Source organism: Sitophilus oryzae, unplaced genomic scaffold (genome assembly GCF_002938485.1).
Source record: "Sitophilus oryzae breed Bouriz unplaced genomic scaffold, Soryzae_2.0 scaffold_1532_pilon_pilon, whole genome shotgun sequence".
Taxonomy (NCBI): Eukaryota; Metazoa; Arthropoda; class Insecta; order Coleoptera; family Curculionidae; genus Sitophilus; species Sitophilus oryzae.
Window position 1 is genome coordinate 1,034,652 of NW_022146206.1, and position 18,710 is coordinate 1,053,361.

General features: G+C 33.4%; 1 protein-coding gene across 1 annotated transcript in view; it reads left to right on the forward strand.

The window, feature by feature from the left end:
• Positions 1 to 18,710, forward strand: part of LOC115878828 — a 36,220-nt gene that overhangs the window by 7,545 nt on the left and 9,965 nt on the right. The window contains exons 2-5 of the mRNA XM_030895433.1: positions 6,332 to 6,504; positions 10,972 to 11,099; positions 16,061 to 16,260; positions 16,316 to 16,497. Of these exons, the coding sequence (XP_030751293.1) occupies positions 6,339 to 6,504; positions 10,972 to 11,099; positions 16,061 to 16,260; positions 16,316 to 16,497 (676 nt within the window). The 5' untranslated portion in view covers positions 6,332 to 6,338. The remainder of the gene's footprint in view (positions 1 to 6,331; positions 6,505 to 10,971; positions 11,100 to 16,060; positions 16,261 to 16,315; positions 16,498 to 18,710) is intronic.

The window sequence follows — 18,710 nt, forward strand, 5'->3', positions numbered from 1 at the left end:
CTGCAACAGCCATTTCAAAGCAGCATGGTCTGTTCTTAACAAGAACTTTCTTCCATAGAGATACTTGTAGAAGTGTTCCACTGCTTTAACTACGGCTAGTAATTCTCGTCTGGTCACGCAGTAGTTCCTTTCCAGTTTTGACAAGGTCTTACTAAAATAACCAATTACTTTTTCTTGACCATCCTGGATTTGAGACAGAACAGCGCCTAATCCAACATTGCCAGCGTCGGTATCCAATATAAAGTTTCCGTTGCCAAGGGGGTAGCTAAGTATGGGCGCACTAGTCAGGGCCTTCTTCAATGTTCGGAATGCCTCGTCAGAATCTGAGTCCCAAGAGAAACGCCTCTCGCCTTCGGTAAGTCTGGTCAATGGTTTTGCGATGGTGGCGAAACCCTGTACATAGCGTCGATAGTATGTGCATAGTCCCAAAAAGCTTCGTAGTTCATGTTTATCTTTAGGTATCGGCCACTCTTCCACTGTCTTGGTCTTCTGTGGATCTACCGCAACTCCTTGGGAGGAGACTACATGGCCCAAGTAGTGTACCTTTTCTTGACACAGATGACATTTCTTGGGGCTAAGTTTCAAACCAGAGCTCCCTAGTCGCTTGAAAACTTCTTCCAAATTCTTCAGATGATCGTCAAAGGATTTCCCAACCACTATGATGTCATCCAGGTACACCTGCCAACAGGTAGTCCAGGATAGTCCCTTTAACACAGACTCCATTAGTCTCTCAAAGGTAGCTGGCGCGTTGCACAATCCAAAAGGCATGACGGTAAATTGCCACAGTCCGGAGCCCACCGAGAACGCTGTCTTCTCTCTGTCTTTCGGCGCCATGTCGACTTGCCAATATCCACTCTTCAATCTAAGGTAGAGAATATAGTCGATCCCGCCAGCCTGTCTAGAGTATCGTCTATCCTCGGCAGGGGATAGCTATCCTTCTTGGTAACATTATTAAGTTGCCGATAATCAACACAGAACCTGGTGGTACCGTCTTTCTTCTTTACTAGTACTACCGGCGATGTCCACGGGCTGTTAGATGGTTCGATGACACCCTCTTCTTTCATTTCTCGAAGGATTTTGTCAGCTTCTTCACGTTTGGCGAGCGGCAGTCTACTCGGATTTTGTTTGATTGGTCGTGCATCTCCGGTGTCAATTTTATGTTGTACTAAATTGGTACGACCTCTATGTCCTGCTTCTCCTTTATCAAACACATCTTGATACTTGATTATCAGGTTTCTCAATTTTCTACTATCTTCGGGAAATAATCCCTTAACGTTTACTAACTCCTTAACCATTTTGTCCGGAATTTTTGAAATCGAAACTTTGGAGGCTTCCACGCTTCGAATGACTGAGGAGGCCGAACAACAGTACCCTAACAGGGTTCCCTTCTTCAAGGATACAGAATGATAATTCGTGTTCATTACTCTTACCGGTACAGACTTCTTCGCTCGTAGCAGGGGTTTTCCAACAGCGACCCCTCGTCCTATTTCGCTGTCATGGTTCCTTGGCTCCAACAGAATAATACTCCCATTATTCGTTTTACCTTCCAGGCGACCATCCAAAAATATCTCACAGCGCTCAGGGATCGAAACATCTTCTGCTACTACCACGCGAAGCGTCTCCTCACATTTTCGATGTAGAACCACTTCTTCTTCATTTATTTTCAAAATTTCTTGTTTGAGGTTTAGTTCAAAACCTCTAGTGGTCACGATGTCCATTCCGAGAATAAGTTCATCTTCGATGTCTGCTACTAACACCGATGATTAAAACAGGTGCTTCCGATAACAAAATTAAGATCTACCTCTCCATGGATGAGAGCGGAGCTTCCTGTAGCTGTACGTAGTCGCCATTGTGTTGTTTTAATCCTTTTTGATGTTTTAAGGATATCCGGCCTGATGATCGTTTTGGTCGCACCCGTATCCAACAGCATGGTCCGTAACTCCACAAAAATGCTGTTGAACTTGTGTTGTAGCGATGCGACTTGAGCAGTTTTCGTTGGAACCAGTTGGGTACTGTTCGATATGTGTCCCTTTGATTCGACACTTGGCGAAACCGGGTCCACGTCCTTTTCTTTACAGTGGCTTCTTACGTGTCCTGCCTGGCCACAATTCCAGCAACAAGTCGGTCCTTTCTTGCCCATGTACTCCTCCATGACTTTCGTACAATGCTTTCCACGGATTCGTCGGAACATTGGTTGACCGCCCGTACTCTCACTAGAGACCGAGAACTTTGTTTCGCGGCCTCAAATTCTAGGGCACGTGCTAAAGCATCCACCAAGCGCGTTGGGTGGACTAGAAGAAGCGCTTGCCTTGTCTCGCTGTCACGAGAGTAAGCCATCGGAGAATGCCTGTACTGCCAACCGCTCCATAACATTCTCGGGCGTAGCAGGATACGCAAGGCGAACGAGGCGGGCTACGTCGGCTTCAAACTCCTACAGAGACTCATTTGCCTTTTGAATGCGATTTTTTAGCTGGGAATGAGAGACATGTTCCAAATGAGCTTGGCCGTACCTCATTTCTAAATGTCGTACCAATTGCTGATAATGTCCCTGTTCCGATGGTGACAGCCTTGTGACAGTGTCTGCAGAATATCAGTCGCATCTCCTCGCAGTGCGATATTCAAAGCGGTAGCTTTTTCAGCGATTGTCCAGCCGTTCGCTCTCGCAGCGGCTTCAAATTGGCAAAAATAATTGGCCCAAGCGGTTTTTCCGTCAAACTGTGGAGGTTTCATAACTGATTTTGAGGCATACCTATTTTCGACTAATTTCGGTCCCTCCGATGTTTCTTGACATTTTGGTGGATTTGCCTTTGCTATTTCTTCTCTTAAAATTTCGATTTTTCTATTTACATCTTCCTCAATCTCTGTTATTTTGTCTTGTGTATCTGTTATCTTCTCTTCTAATTCCCTGGAATTTTCTGTTATCTTTTCTTCTAAATTAAGTATTTTATTATTAAAGCTGGCCTGCATGTCTTTAGAATTTTCTGCGATTTTATCTTCTAAAATATTAATTAAATCCTGTGAATTTTTCATAATTTTATCGCTGATTTTATCTTCTAAATTATTCAAATTGCCGTTTAAATTGTCTTGCAATTCCCGGGAATATTTCGTAATTTTATCTTCTAATTTTTGTAAGGACGAGTCAAGGTCACCTTCCAACTCAAAGCAAAATGTTTCAGGATCCTCACCTTCCTCCACCAAAATGTCTCTCAGTCTGGCTTGAAAATGCTTTTCTTTCCATCTGTTTCGCATTCCCTCTCTTCCAATACGCATTTTAATTCCGACACTTTCAAGTCTTTCAACAATTTTTTCGGAGCCATTGTCTGTCTTTTTATTTTCCTAGTCTATCACACACGCCACACTTGACACCAATTGTTTCGTTTTTCGTCGGTTCCGTGTGGATAGAAAGTCACAATTTATTTAAACACTATTTATTTAACACTAATTAACAAAAACAATAACGATAAAAGACTTATAGAACTATTTACAAACGATTTATAACTAAGAATTTATTTTGAATTTTAGCGCGTCAACTGCACAGGTATATTTATAACTGCCCTCTCTAGGCCACAGCCGCCGGCTTTTATACCTACAGTTAAAGTTTACTAGAATAGTCCATAGATCGTTAGGTGCATAGAGAAGGTTTTCGAATGTTCTCGCATGTACGCGTCCATTCTAGTGGGTCTCGATTCTTCTCGAATGAGTCATTGCGGTGTCTATGCGATGTTAAGGTCATCCGAGGGCGGGCCATATTGTGAGGTTAGGGAATGAGTCCACACTGGCTTCGCAATAATATATATATATATATATATATATATATATATATATATATATATATATATATATATATATATATATATATATATATATATATATATATATGGTACAATCTTACCTATCAAGCCTTTCTACTAACTTTTAAAAGTACAGTTTTACACTTTATGGCCACAGGATAAATAAAATGAATACAATAAGAATAGTTGTTTTCAGCGTACATTAGCGAGAGTAAAATGAGAATCGAATTCAAATATGCAAGGCGCAAAAATATTTAAATAAAAAACTGACTCTCCAGGTAAAGCTACGACCAAATAAGATTCCCCACATTGTTATTGCTGTTAAAACCCCCTGTCTAAATAAAATTAGCTTTACTCTTTTAGGCTAGACACATCCGGGTTATAAGGCTTCAAATGAGACACGTGGAACATACCTCTCTCTTCGTCGGTATTTTCCATATAATTAATTAAAATATAAGTTGACAGGCGTACCTTCTTTTTAATACGATATGGACCCTCAAAAAGAAGAATAAACTTCTTGGCTTTTGATGATAGGACTGAAGAAACGGGGTTCGCTTTAAGCAACACCAGATCTCCAGTAGCAAATTCTTTATAATGCCGACCAGGGTGTAATATCTTCCGACGTTCAGCGCGGCTTTGCAAGACCTCTCTAGCTAAAATAAGTTTCTTTTCAGAACTAAGCACCTTAGGCCTATCAGGATAATCGACCAGTTCTCGTGTAAAAGAGGTAAGCGGTTCCTTGAAATGTAATTCGGAAGGTGTAAAGCCTGTAGATTCATGCACCACAGAATTAAAAAACTGACCAAATTTCCGTACATGTTTAGCCCAGGCCGTATGTTGGCTCAAAGCTCAAAGCAATATGTTCTAAAGAGACGACCTAATTCGCGCATGTATCTTTCACATAATATACCAAAAACACTTTACTTTTGCACTGGACATCATCAGCAGATGATTAAAAGTGAAGCTAAAGTTTCCAACCTCAATTGCATTCTATGATGATAGAATACTATAGAGCAGTAGATATTTATCTCACTTAATCTTCTAAGAATTCAGAATAGTTCTAATTTGGAAAGTACGTCTACTGGATCTGTGTCTATGAAAGGAATTTCAAGAATGAAGACACAATATTGGAGTATGATCAATTTACTACAAAACTCATTTAAATAAACAACAATGTATTTTATAGATAGATTGCTACCTAACCTGGTGCATCTCAAAAGTGGGTCACCCCACTCACCCCTATAACTTTTTTATTTTTTTCAGAAAAAAAACGAGATTTGGTATCTTAGTATTTGATAAAAATTAGGATTGATTGACGTATTCAATTCTTTTTGGCCACTTCCTGTTTTACCGGAAATAATTGCAACTTTTGATTTTTAAATGGCACCCTCGGTATTTTTTTACTTTATGCAATAGAAAAAGACACACAAAAAGTCAACTTTTGACATTTTTGCTTAAAACACAATAATTGTATTTTAAATGTTAATCTAGAGTGCCATGACTGATTTAAAAACACTAATTTTTAATCAAGAAGCCTTGGAAAATGGATTTGGTCGTCTAATGTATTGAATGTCTTGTCTTGGGCGGTTAAAAGATGCCCAAATCGTATTTTTAATCATATCTCAATTTTCTCAAATGGAACGAGGGTGGTTCATTAGCATATTTGGAAAAAGCATTTTTTACGAATAATTTGGTGCCACAGACTTTGGTATTTCGTATCAAATTATCGTTATGAAACGCATGTTGCAGTTACAACCATATTCGAAAATGTCAAAAGTTGACATAATATGATATATCAATCTATTCAGAATTGAATAAAGTAATAAAATACCGAGGGTGCCATTTAAAAATCAAAAGTTGTAATTTTCGGTGACGAGAAAGTTCGATTAAAACGGTAGTAGATCGAGCTTGGAGAACAGTGCAGTCGTTATCGGTAAAATAGTTGCCTGATTTTATTAATTTTTTTTGTTTTTCTTTTTAATTTTCTAATTTTTATAAAGATTATGTATCATTTACTTGAAAAAACGTAGGAAAAATAAAACTGATTTGGTATTTTTGCCATTTTTTATATAAGTAAGTAATGCTATTTAAAATATTTATATCACGGTCATGACTTGCGTGCTATCTTGGGAATTTTGTTAGCAAGTGTGCAAAATATCATTTATGGTGTGCAAAATTGTGTAAAATGTGTGCAAAATAGTGGTATATCTCTTTTTGAATTTCTTCTAGTACGGGGGGCAAACTTGACCGACCTTCGACGTAGGTAGTGTATAAATTCCCTTGAGAACCTGGTACACCACCTTCCCCTATCATTCAAATATTAGTTGTCCACCATCCAAACCAAATCGAAACGATAGTTCTTAATTGAAAAACGCGCTAGGATCGTTTTTTCCGTCTCGCCAAACATCGCTCCACTAATACACAAACACACTCCTGACTATAACGTCGAAATCAATAATTAAATTGTTAAAAATTGTTTAACCGTCGCTGAAAGTTATTTTAGTCGACAGATGCGTTAAAACGGAATTATTGTTTTTCAGTGCGATAATGTTTTCAAACAAAACGAGGTCGCAGAAAAACGTGAAACTGAAAAAGTTGGAGGAAGTGATCTTGCCCAGTGCCAAGTTGAAGTTTTGCGTCGATCAGTTGCAGAATTTGAATTTCATGTTCCACAAGAGGCTGGAGCAGGATAACGAGCTGGATAATACAACTGGTAGGAATAGAACATAGAGTTTCTTTTTTCTAATCTATTTTTTAAAAGTTATTTGTATGTTGTACCGTATGATCGAATAAAAACGGCGTCCAGTTGGCTTGGAAATTACCATCGATGACATTTTCCAGATAACGTATAAAATGACAGCGATCTTCATTTCACAGCCATCGCTGACGCCTATTTTTTTTTTCGATTATATTGTATACCGGATGGTGCATCGTCGTTGGAAATACCGGGTGCGTCTCAAAAGTGGCTCACCTCTATAACTTTTTTATTTTTTCAGATAAAAAAACGAGGTTTGCATGGTATGTTAGTATATGACATAAATTAGGAATTATTGAATTTTTTAATTGTTTTCGGTCACTTCCAGTTTCACCGGAAATTACTATAACTTTTGATTTTTAAATGGCACCCTTCGTATTTTTTACTTTATTCAATAGAAAATGACTTTCTGAATCGAATGACATATCATATGTCAACTTTTGACATATTCACTCAAAAACAAATTGTATTTTAAATTTCAATCTAGAGTGGATGTGTTAAAAATACTAATTTTTAATCAATGAGTCTTGGAAAAATACATTTGATCGTCTAATGCTTGTCCTGGCATTAGCATTTTTGGAAAAATATTTTTTTACGAATGAGTCAAATTGTCGTTATGAACCGGATGTTATAATTTCAAATAAACCATATTCGAAGATGTCAAAAGTTGACATATGATATGTCATTCTATTTAGAGTGCCATTTTCTATTGAATAAAGCAAAAAAAAATCGATAGTGCCATTTTAAAATCAAAAGTTGTAGTAGGTGAAACCGGAAATGGCCGAAAACTATTGAATATGTCAATCAATCCTAATTTATGTCGTATACTAACATACCAAATCTCGTTTTTTTATCTGAAAAAATATAAAAGTTATAGGGGGTGAGTCACTTTCGAGACGCATCCGGTATAGGAAATCCCATGCAAATTTTGAACTGTTCAAATATTGGCTTCCCTAATGATTTTATAGCAAAGTCCTAAATAGATTTTTTAAAGGTCTGCGTTTGGTACACACACATGCTAAATTTGAACAATTTTGGACAAGCCGATTTTAAATAATTTCAGAAAACCTGCATCTCTTTTTAAATTAAAATTAAGAAATTAAAAAAAACAGGTAACAATCAAACACCAGTCAAAAATCGACGGTGTATCTGACATGTTTTGGATAATTTTCCCTGAACATTAAAATTAAATTACTTTTGGCAATGACAAAATCATAGTTTGAAAACCCAATTGTAATGTATGTCGTTTTTGACTGATGATTGATTATTACCTGTTAGGTTTTAATTTAGAATTAGTTGCAATTTCTCTTAAAATACTCAAAATGGGCTAGTCCAAAATTGTTCAAATTTGGCATGTGTATTTACATTTACTATACGCAAACCTTTAAAGACACTATGAACCACTTCGCTGTAAAATCAATAGAGGAGCCAAAATAAAAAAAGAAGAAGAAAAAGAAGAAGAAATAAAAAAGAAAGAAGAGAAAAGAAACCGAGATGTTCAAAATTTGCATGGTATTTCCTATGTTTCCAACAACGATGCACCACCAGGTGTATACTGTCCATTCAAAAGTTACTGGACTCTTTATCTTGTATCTATATTGCTGGTATTTTTTAAATAGAAAAATATTAAGTACAGAATAATAACTCTGATAATATAGATAGAATAGTAACAGAATCAATAATAAATAATTATAGTATAGACAAATTTTTCTGAATAATAATAATATAGTTACAACTATGCTATTGTTATTCAGAACTTATTAGCTTATAAGGACAGTAAGGACTATCTAAATTTTATTAATAAAAATAAAATAGAGAAACCAAAACAAATCGTATAAATTGAACTCGCTCAAAGCCAAGTTCAAGTTTTGTATCGATCAGTTGCAGAATGTGAATTTGATGATTCACAATAGATTGGAATAAGACATTTAACTGGATACTAGAACTGGTAGCTGATAGCAGTAGAATATATATTACGATCTGTTGTTAATATTATATGTTTTTAATATTATAATTTGATCTTGTGTATAAATATTATCTATTCAAAACTTAGTGCTTAGGCTTATGAAAAATAAATATTAATTATTTTATTTTCCACTATACATTTCCAAAAATACTACATGATTTGCTGTACTGCAGCTACTTCAGGTGAGAAAGCTAAAGAATAGTTCAGCTTACGTGAAGAAGTTTTAGTACAGCGAATCACATAATATTTTTGAAAATACTACCGTGTAGTGTATAGTGTAGTGTAACAAATTTTATAAACAAATTTTTAACAGTATAGATTTAATTTAAAATAATAAATGTATTAATGATATGTTTTCGTTAATTACCTTATAATGCATATTATTCGGCTAATAAACAATAATCAATAATTAACTAAACAATAATCAACTCGAACGAATGAAAATGGTTCTGAAATCTTTCTCTAAACCGATAAAAATATTAATAAAAAATGTTGGAATTGAAATGTACTCATACTGGGTTAGAGAACGTTTAGTCGTTTAGACAAATAATATAAAAATAATAAAAAAGAATAATTCAAAAGTAAAAATGTTGAGGTTGCTACCGGGATTAAGGTATCATCATCATTTTCAGCTTATTCAACCATTTCCAATTATGGTGTCCCCTGTGACTCCCTCATATATTTAGATATTCTCTTTGTAGTTGGACCCATTGTAGTCTATTGTGGGCTATGCGGGCCCAAGTTATCAGTTATCCCTGCTAATTTTCATGGTCCCATCTCAGGTTAGGTCTTCTTGTAGGTCTCTTAATTCCTCGTGGGTATCATGCTGTAATTTTTGTGGTCCATCTGTTGTCCGTTCTTCTTTCCAGAGGTTTCTTGCCCATTGCCATTTGAGGAATTTGACTCTATGGACGACATCTATTACCTAGGTCTTTTGTCGTATCCACTCTATTCTTTTACGGTCTCTCTTGGTTATTCCCAGGATATTTCGTTGTTCCATTGAGCGTTCTGCGACCTACAGTTTTCTTATGATGTCATGCATAGGTCATGACTGGTAGTACACATTGCTCCAATGTTTTCTTCTTTAGATAGCGTGGCATTCTAGATTTGAATATGATTGAGTTTCTTCTATAAGTACTCCATGCAACTTAATTCTTCTGTTTAATCCGGTAATAGAGGTCGAGGAGCAGAAGGGGACGGGGAACTTAATTCTTCGGTTGGTTTTTGGTAGTAGAGATCCCGAGCTGTATTAGTTGTCCGAAATATATATGTATTCTTCTACTATTGCCAATGTTGTGTTATTTATTAGAATGTTTAGAATGATTACGGATTGAGGTATATTTTGGGTAATTTTTAACATCTAAATATAAGTTTAAATTTAAAAAATAGGAATTCCCCGAATAATATTATATTATATCTATTTAAAAATACCCATTAATTTATAAAAAAATAACAAGTTATTGTTTGAGTGAATATATTCTCAGCAGATTATAATCTATCCTACTATTATAAAATGAATTATATACGTCTAGATTAAATAAATTGAAACTTGATAAGTTGTTGCAGTTTATTGCTGAAATTCTAGTTATTTCTAGATATCCTAGAGAACATTTTCTTTAATAAATATCGTATGATCGAATAAAAACGGCGTCAGCGATGGCTATGAAATGACGATCGATGACATTTCCCATATAATTTTACATATAAAATGACAGGAATCTTCATTTCATAGCCATCGCTGAGCCGTTTTTATTCGATCATACGGTACATTCTTGGCTGAAAAAAATTGGAGGTTTATAAAATGCATATTTCATAAAATTAATATAGACCCTTTCTCTGCGACAGTTTTTTAAATTTCTTTAATGACTATGAAATATCAAAGGTGTGGATACCTTGATTTTAAGAGGTTTTTGTTTAATTTATTATATTATATTGTTTAAGTTGTTTTTGTTTAATTTGTTATATATTATGTTTATTAGGGTTATAGTTATATAATTATGATAGGGGATGATGAAAAAAAAATTCTGGTAAAGTCTGAGCTTTTAATATTAATATTCAGAGGTCTATCATTGTGATTTTATATTTCCCATTTAAATAAAACGGGGAAACAAATTCTTTTTTTTGCAACGCGTTCTAACAAATCAGCGTTTTGGAAAATTCGATACACATTCTTATAGGAAATTGAACGGTCTTCAAAAAAGGTCTGTTATGAATTTTCATTTAATAGACTCATTTGAAAGTTATTCACGTTTAAAGTTCAACATAAAATAGTATATGACAACTTCCACAATTTTTTATATTTTATCAGGAAATAATGGCTAATAAACATAAAATATAGTCTACTACTTGACCTTGCCAAAATTATCATCTATTGTCATTCGCCAGCCGTCTTTGACACCGTTTTTTTGTCGATCATACCTATAATAATACTAATGAAATTTATACATTTTTTCTTTCAGAAAAGTCAATTTTACTTGCCAGATCAGTGACAGAAAGATTGGTTCAACGGCTTTTTTGCGCTGTAGGACAAAACGATCCCAGATTTTCGTCAAAGTTTTTAATAGAAAACAATTTTATTGCTAGTCAAGTACGTATAAATTAATTTTAACCTGTTAAGTCGTTTATTAACTACTTCATCATTTCCTTTGACGCATTCTTAATTTACAGTTTCATATACGATTTTATAATTATTAATATGGGTATATTGTATTTTATCGTAAAAGTTTATGTTTTTAATAGTATACATACAGGGTTGTTCACCACATACGACACGGAGTATTGTAGCTAAACGATGAAATTTTTACAAATTGTTTTGGTTCGATGACGGACTATTAGAGGTACAATTTAAAAATAATTTTACAAGATACAGTGTCCCAAATAAGTAAAAAATATCAAAGTTGTATTTTTTTAAATGGAACACCCTTTATATTATTACATTTTTAGTTTCTACGATTAAAATAAAGGTAAATTTGATTAAGGTTTATTATACTTAAACCTTACCGTTTTTGAAATATTTTCAATTTTGTGAAATTGCAGTAAAAATTTTAAGGCTTCATTTCTCCAAGGGTATCAAAGTTTTTAATACTAAATATTTACTGAAGTTTATTTACTGATCAGTTATTGTGTTGCAATAATGCAAATAATACTACCTTTATACAGAGTGCTCAAAAATTTATTTTAAATAATTATTAGCTTCAAACGGCAATAACTTGTTTAATTTAAATGGTTACACCCTGTATATTTTACGATAATCAGATGCACAATTTAATTGTCTATCAAATTATATTATACCATTTTTTACCTATCTCTTTAAGTTTCCGTAGAAAATGCATTTTCTTGTAATTTAGAACTTATTTATCAATATACCCATGGACTATTGACATTTCAGATTATTTTTAAAGATGTACCAAATTTTTAAAGAGTACAGATACTAATATTGTCGATATAATTCGTTTATTTCATTAAAAAATAAAAAAAACTGTTTAAATATTTGTTAAAGAGGATCAATTAATATGATTCCAGCTGTGATTCCAGTATTCAAACTACATTAACTGACTGTTTGCGTTGATTAATAATAATTGCTCCAAATACTAAAAAACTGGATTTTGTATGGGCATTAGACAGTGTGATAAAAAGTAACACCTTAAAAATGATATTTCATTTTTTAATAAATGCTTATTTATAACAACAGAGACTTTAATTTGATAAGTTATTATTATATTGATTTCTGACTCAAATCCACATTTATTTATAATAATTTATTAACGAACACAATTAAGTATGTAATTAATTAGTATATGGGCGGAAATAATGGTGTTATATTTAATTAATGGTATACTCTTTTTATAAAGATTTAAATAGTTTTCTTTTTGCATATTAGTCGGATTAGTAATATTATCGTTTTGCTAAAACGATAATATTACTTAGTCTGTACATTTTGTACATTTGTTGCTTTAAAAACAATCTAAAATGTCAATATTCCATAGATATATTGATAAATGAAGTCTAAATTATAAGAAAATGCATTTTCTACGAAAACTTGAAGGGATAGGTAAAAATGGTATAATAAATTTGATAGACAATTTAATTGTGCATCTGATTCTCCTAAAATATACAGGGCATTCTATTTAAATTAAAGAAGTTGTTGCCGTTTGAAGTTAATAATTATTTAAAGTAAATTTTTAGACACTCTCTATAAAGTAGTATTATTTTTATTATTGCAACACAATAACTGATCAATAAATAAACTTCATTAAATATTTAGTATTAAAAACATTGATACCCTTGGAGAAATAAAGCTTTAAAATTTTTACTGCAATTTCACAAAATTGAAAATATTTCAAAAACGTAATGTTTAAGTATAATAAACCTTAATCAAATTTACCTTTATTTTAATCGTAGAAACTAAAAATGTAATAATATACAGGGTGTTCCATTTAAAAAAATACAACTTTGATATTTTTTATTTATTTGGGACACTCTGTATCTTGTAAAAATATTTTTAAATTGTAGCTCTAATAGTCCTTCAACGAACCCCAAACTTACAATTTGTAAAAATCTCATCGTTTAGCTACAATACTCCGTGTCGTATGTGGTAAACAACCCTGTATATATGTGGTGTCAAAAATTAAATCTTATGTTGATGTGTTAGGTGTATCTTGAAATATTATGTGTTTATATGTTTAATGGATTATTCATGTTTTGTTAACTACTCTTGTTTTCTTTTATGTACAAATCCATATTTTGATATACAGGGTGTTCCAGAAATAAGTGCAAGTATTTTAACTGGTAGTATAGTTCGACCCCAGAAACACGCACATGAGTTTTTTTGCGAAAAAAAATGTTGAAATTTTTATATTTTTCTTGAAATTTTCCGGAAAATATTGAAAAACTTTTGAGTGTCGCTTTTTTAGTTTCTGGAAATTTGTTACTTGTGCTTTGAGAGAATGCAGTGTTACCACCTCCTACGTTAGTCACATTCTGTATGCTTATAAGTTAGAAGTTCACATTTTTAAATTTCTACAGAAAAATATTTTCATTAATTTTATTCACTGTAGAATTTTTAATCATTGTAGATTATTATTAAGTATAGTGCAAGGTCTACTATATTTTAAAATAGAAAACAAATTTCTTGCAGTATAGGTATATAGTAAAATTATATAAGGATTCTTGCCACTTAACGTGATATATAGAAGCTTGCTGCTGTTAACGCTATTATGTGGATCAACCTGCCTCACTGGCCGAAGCTGCTTACCCATCATCAGGTGAGCTTGGGCAGATCCACAAAATGACAACCACAGCGCAGAGATAGTTAATTCCGACTTGTCGGAAAGTGTCGGTTAGATATTAAGTCCCGAACGGTAGATAGCGGCCTGCGTGCAATGGAGCGTGCAATGCAGTGGGAAAAAAGCCTTTTACCATCTTTTTACTATCGATAGTTTCGCCTCGGTGGTACGAAAGTACTACCATTGCACGCAGGCCGCTATCTACCGTTCGGGACTTAATATCTAACCGACACTTTCCGACAAGTCGGAATTAACTATCTCTGCGCTGTGGTTGTCATTTTGTGGATCTGCCCAAGCTCACCTGATGATGGAGTAGGGCTCCGAAACCGGTAGTAAGAGCAGGTTGATCCACATTATGACAAACACAGCGTAGAATTAAATTTCTATATCAGCAGTTAAATGGCAAGAATCCTTATATAATTTTACTATATTTTAAATACCTTTTGTACAGTTCGATAAAAAAGTGAAATTAAATAATGAACTATTATAAGCAGGTTTTCAACAGTTCAGAATCAGCGCCCTCTATTATATATGTAAAAAGTCAACGTTTGACCTACATTTAAACAGATCAGCTGATGGCATTTTAGGCTTTCCAATTCATTTGAGATTTTACTCAAATAAACCTCTGAAAACTAAAAAAAGGCAAATGTAATACAAAAATTCTTTTACTATTCAAATAGAAATATAAATTATTTCTGTGTTTATTATCAAAAACAAGAGTGTGAGACAGAAAAACAGAGAAATTTAAATTTTTAAAAAATAATCCTAAATCTAGTCAATCATTCTAGTCGATGTGTCAACACTGGGTGTCGAACAAGCTGAGATTCTGGTAATTGCTTGGTATTTACGGCTAGTTACCGATTACTACCGGCAGCGGCAGCTTTCAAAATATTGACATATTTTTTTTAAATTTTCGAAGTTAAACAACTGAGTTATTAACAATTAATTTTAAAAATGGTAAAGAGAAATTATGTTTCTTTTGACCAGATGTACCATCCTTTAAAATACTTGCCCTTATTTCCGGGAGAGCCTGTATATTTTATGGCAATTTCATCTATAATTATGATAATTCAATTATTAAACGTTAAGCTCCGTTCAGAACCTAGAAATTACTGGAAGTTTGTTCCTCTAATTTTAAAACGTCAAATTTAGTGGTCGTAATCTTCAATTAGTAACAAACTTTTTTTTAAATGTCACTTTGGTCTTTGATTATCATCCGTCGAGAAAAATTGTGGTTAGAAATAAAAACTTGATTGTTTTATGAGCTAGAATTATTAGGCTTTCTTTATGGATACAATTGACTACCGCCAGCTGTGGCTAGAATATTCTATTAATTTTAATTGTATTTTTATAGATATGTCAATGGTCGTAAAATCATAAAGTATAATTGAAACCACTAATTTATTTCACAAATTTTGAAGTTCTGAAAGAAGCATAAGACACTGTCACTTAAAATCATTTTTATTATTTAGTTAGTCATCTCTGAATTGTATTTATTAAAATTGTGGTTATTTTTGTTACACGCAACAATTTATTTTTAATTTAAAAATAAAGTAAATTGAATTGTTGATTGAAATTTTGAAATACTGCTTTTTACAGTATCGATTCTTAATAAACAAATGTACATTTTTTTTTAATTTAAAATATTGCGAAAAAAAGGTGACAGAAGTCTATAGATGTTTTTATAAACTACATTTTGTTTGTTAAATTCTACAGGGTTGTTCACCACATACGACACGGAGTATTGTAGCTAAACGATGAGATTTTTACAAATTGTAAGTTTTGGGTTCGATGAAGGACTATTAGAGGTACAATTTAAAAATAATTTTACAAGATACAGAGTGTCCCAAATAAGTAAAAAATATCAATAGTATTAAAAACATTGATACCCTTGGAGAAATGAAGCTTTAAAATTTTTACTGCAATTTCACAAAATTGAAAATTCAAAAACGGTAAGGTTTAAGTATAATAAACCTTAATCAAATTTACCTTTATTTTAATCGTAGAAACTAAAAATGTAATAATATACAGGGTGTTCCATTTAAAAAATACAACTTTGATATTTTTTTATTTATTTGGGACATACTCTGTATCTTGTAAAAATAATTTTAAATTGTAGCTCTAATAGTCCTTCAACGAACCCCAAACTTACAATTTGTAAAAATCTCATCGTTTAGCTACAATACTCCGTGTCGTATGTGGTGAACAACCCTGTATATGAATATAATTTGACAAGCTTTGTACATGTAAGAATATATTTCAGTACAATCCTACACATTTAGAGTATCTGGTTCGATTGGACGCTCTTTCATACCCTCGCCTGTACTCTTCTGAAGACGATCTGTCCTACGAAATTTTGGAAAATGATCAAGATTGTCCGTCTGGATATGCAAAAATTAGACTTAACTCTGCTACACTTCAAACTTGGAAAGAGTTTACAAACTCAAGTGGCTATCTTAGAAGGTAATTTATTTATATAAAAATTGACAAAATGGTTTAAAAGACGTTTTTCTTCCAGAGATCGAATTCAAGCTAAGATGGTGGAGATATTGGCACAAGCAGCAGCTCAGGATATACCAAATTCGCCATTAAATGTGGATGAGTCGATATTATGTGGAATACCTGGCAAAGTTATAGATCCGTACGCGTTGCATCATATTTTGAAAATACCAGCTAATCAACAAGTGTTCTATGGTCCAGGTGTAGTAAAAACTTTTATTACAGATTATGAAATATAGGACTATCTGCGAATTTCTCGATTCAACACATCTATTTGAGCATTTTTTTTTATTAATACAAGGTGTTTCAAAAAACATGTGCTATCTCCCGGAAGGCGATTCATCACGTAAAAACAAGTTTTATTTTTCATATCAACATAGGTCCGATTCTGCTTTGGTTCATAGCTGCAGGCTTAAAGTCTTTTTTTTTTTCGATTTATTATAATTTTCTTCCAATTGCTTTTAGTGATACGAATGAAATTTCGAGGTTCCAGGCGAAGAGGGTTATTTCGTGTTTCCTCGTCTATTGTGTAAAATCGCTTATTTTTGGGGCTTACTCAACCGGGTCTCACAATGCAAATTCACCTCAAATATCTATTTAGTTGGTCATTGGCAAGCACTCTCTCATTGTACATGAAAATAACAAAACAAACATTTACTGATCTGGATAAAATTGATAGTTAAATAGTAAGACTCACCCGGGGGTACTCCGCCCCCTAGCCACTGATATATTCTATTCAATATATCCCATTCCATATTGTCCATCTAATTCAAATATCATTCGGTTATATATTGGTTAATCATCTTCAACAACTAGCTAGTGTCACCTGAAATAGTATAGGGGCTTCCCCGGACGCAATTCTGCCGCTAAACAGATTCGCATCCCAATCGAATAGGCTAATTGGGTAGCTCACTATCCCAACGCCGCATCGTGTCAATCGAGAAGACAAGGGAGACCTCAAACTCTCAAGACTAGGGAATGCAATCCCGCACCAAAATCTCAATCCCGCAAACCCGCGGGATTAAAGCAATCAATCCCGCGGGATTGTAAACAATAAATGCTCCTCTTTGTACTTAACCTATTAAACTTGCTAATATAATGGTTTTATGCAATTAATTGAAATTTTAACTATGTACGACTAATCTGTATTGAAATTGAAAAAAAACAATTTGGTGGGTTTTTTAAAATTTTTTGTTTTAAGGAAAATACGAGGTTTTTTCGAAAAATATGCATTTATAGTCATACATTTGGTCCTAAATGGTACAAAAGGCATTGTACATTTTGCATAGGCCCACAATAGGTATATTGATATAGCGTGTATCTTAAACTAGCTGTACAGAAATTTGGACTAATGTATACAAGGTGTTCAAAGAATATATTTAATACTAAATAAACATATTTATTATAATTTATCTACTTATTTTATAAATAAAAATATTATTCTGAAGTTTTTTTATCTTGTGTTAGTTATCTGCTTTTAGATACACTCTATATCAATAATTTTTTGGCATATGCAGAATGTACAAAGCTTTTTGTACCATTTAGGACCATACGTATGACTAAATATGCATATTTTTCGAAAAAACGTCGTATTTTCATTAAAACAAAAAAATTAAAAAACCGACCAAATTGTTTTTTCTAATTTCAATACAGATTAGTCGTACTGTGGTACTTGGTAAAAATTTCGATTTTTTAAGAATTGTAAATTTGCGGTGAAAAAGATTCTTTACCAAATTTTCACACTCTTGTAAAACGCCCTGTATACGATAATTCGCTAAATATACTTTCGAAAACCACAGAGCATCTTAGTCACAATAGATGCATTTAAAACCTGGTCCCAACCACATCCCAAAATCTTTTTTAGTTCAAGAGATATTCAACTTTAAATTTACCTTAAAATTTTGCTTGTCCCGATAATTATGTCCGGCAGTTTATTTGACGAAATTGTCCACAAGTACTAGTTAAACACTTTTCTTCACTTACGCTGCTTATACGCACATACGCCAGAAAGAAATCTAACAACTAACGTGTTTGTTTCACTTATTTTTAATGGCCAAGGCGTAAGGGGATTTAAGTATTCGGTTACCCAGTAGTAATGTGTCAATCCCGCAGATTCCGCACGGTAAATCCCGCAACTTTGATCCCGCGGAATTTCAGCGGGATCCCGCATTTGTGGGATCCAGCATTTGCGGGATTGCATTCCCTACTCAAGACCAACCTCGAAGGCAAGACGTCACAAGAGGTTTTCTTCTCATGGTCAAACGACCCGTTGCCTTACAGTACTTGCAACGTTTACAGTCAAAAGACTCTCAAACCCCAAATATCAGCTCTATGACAAAACACAACACAACACAACAGCCTGCCGGCCTATCAACAACTGCTTCGCCTCCGGCAAGCTAAGCCTCCTCTTATAT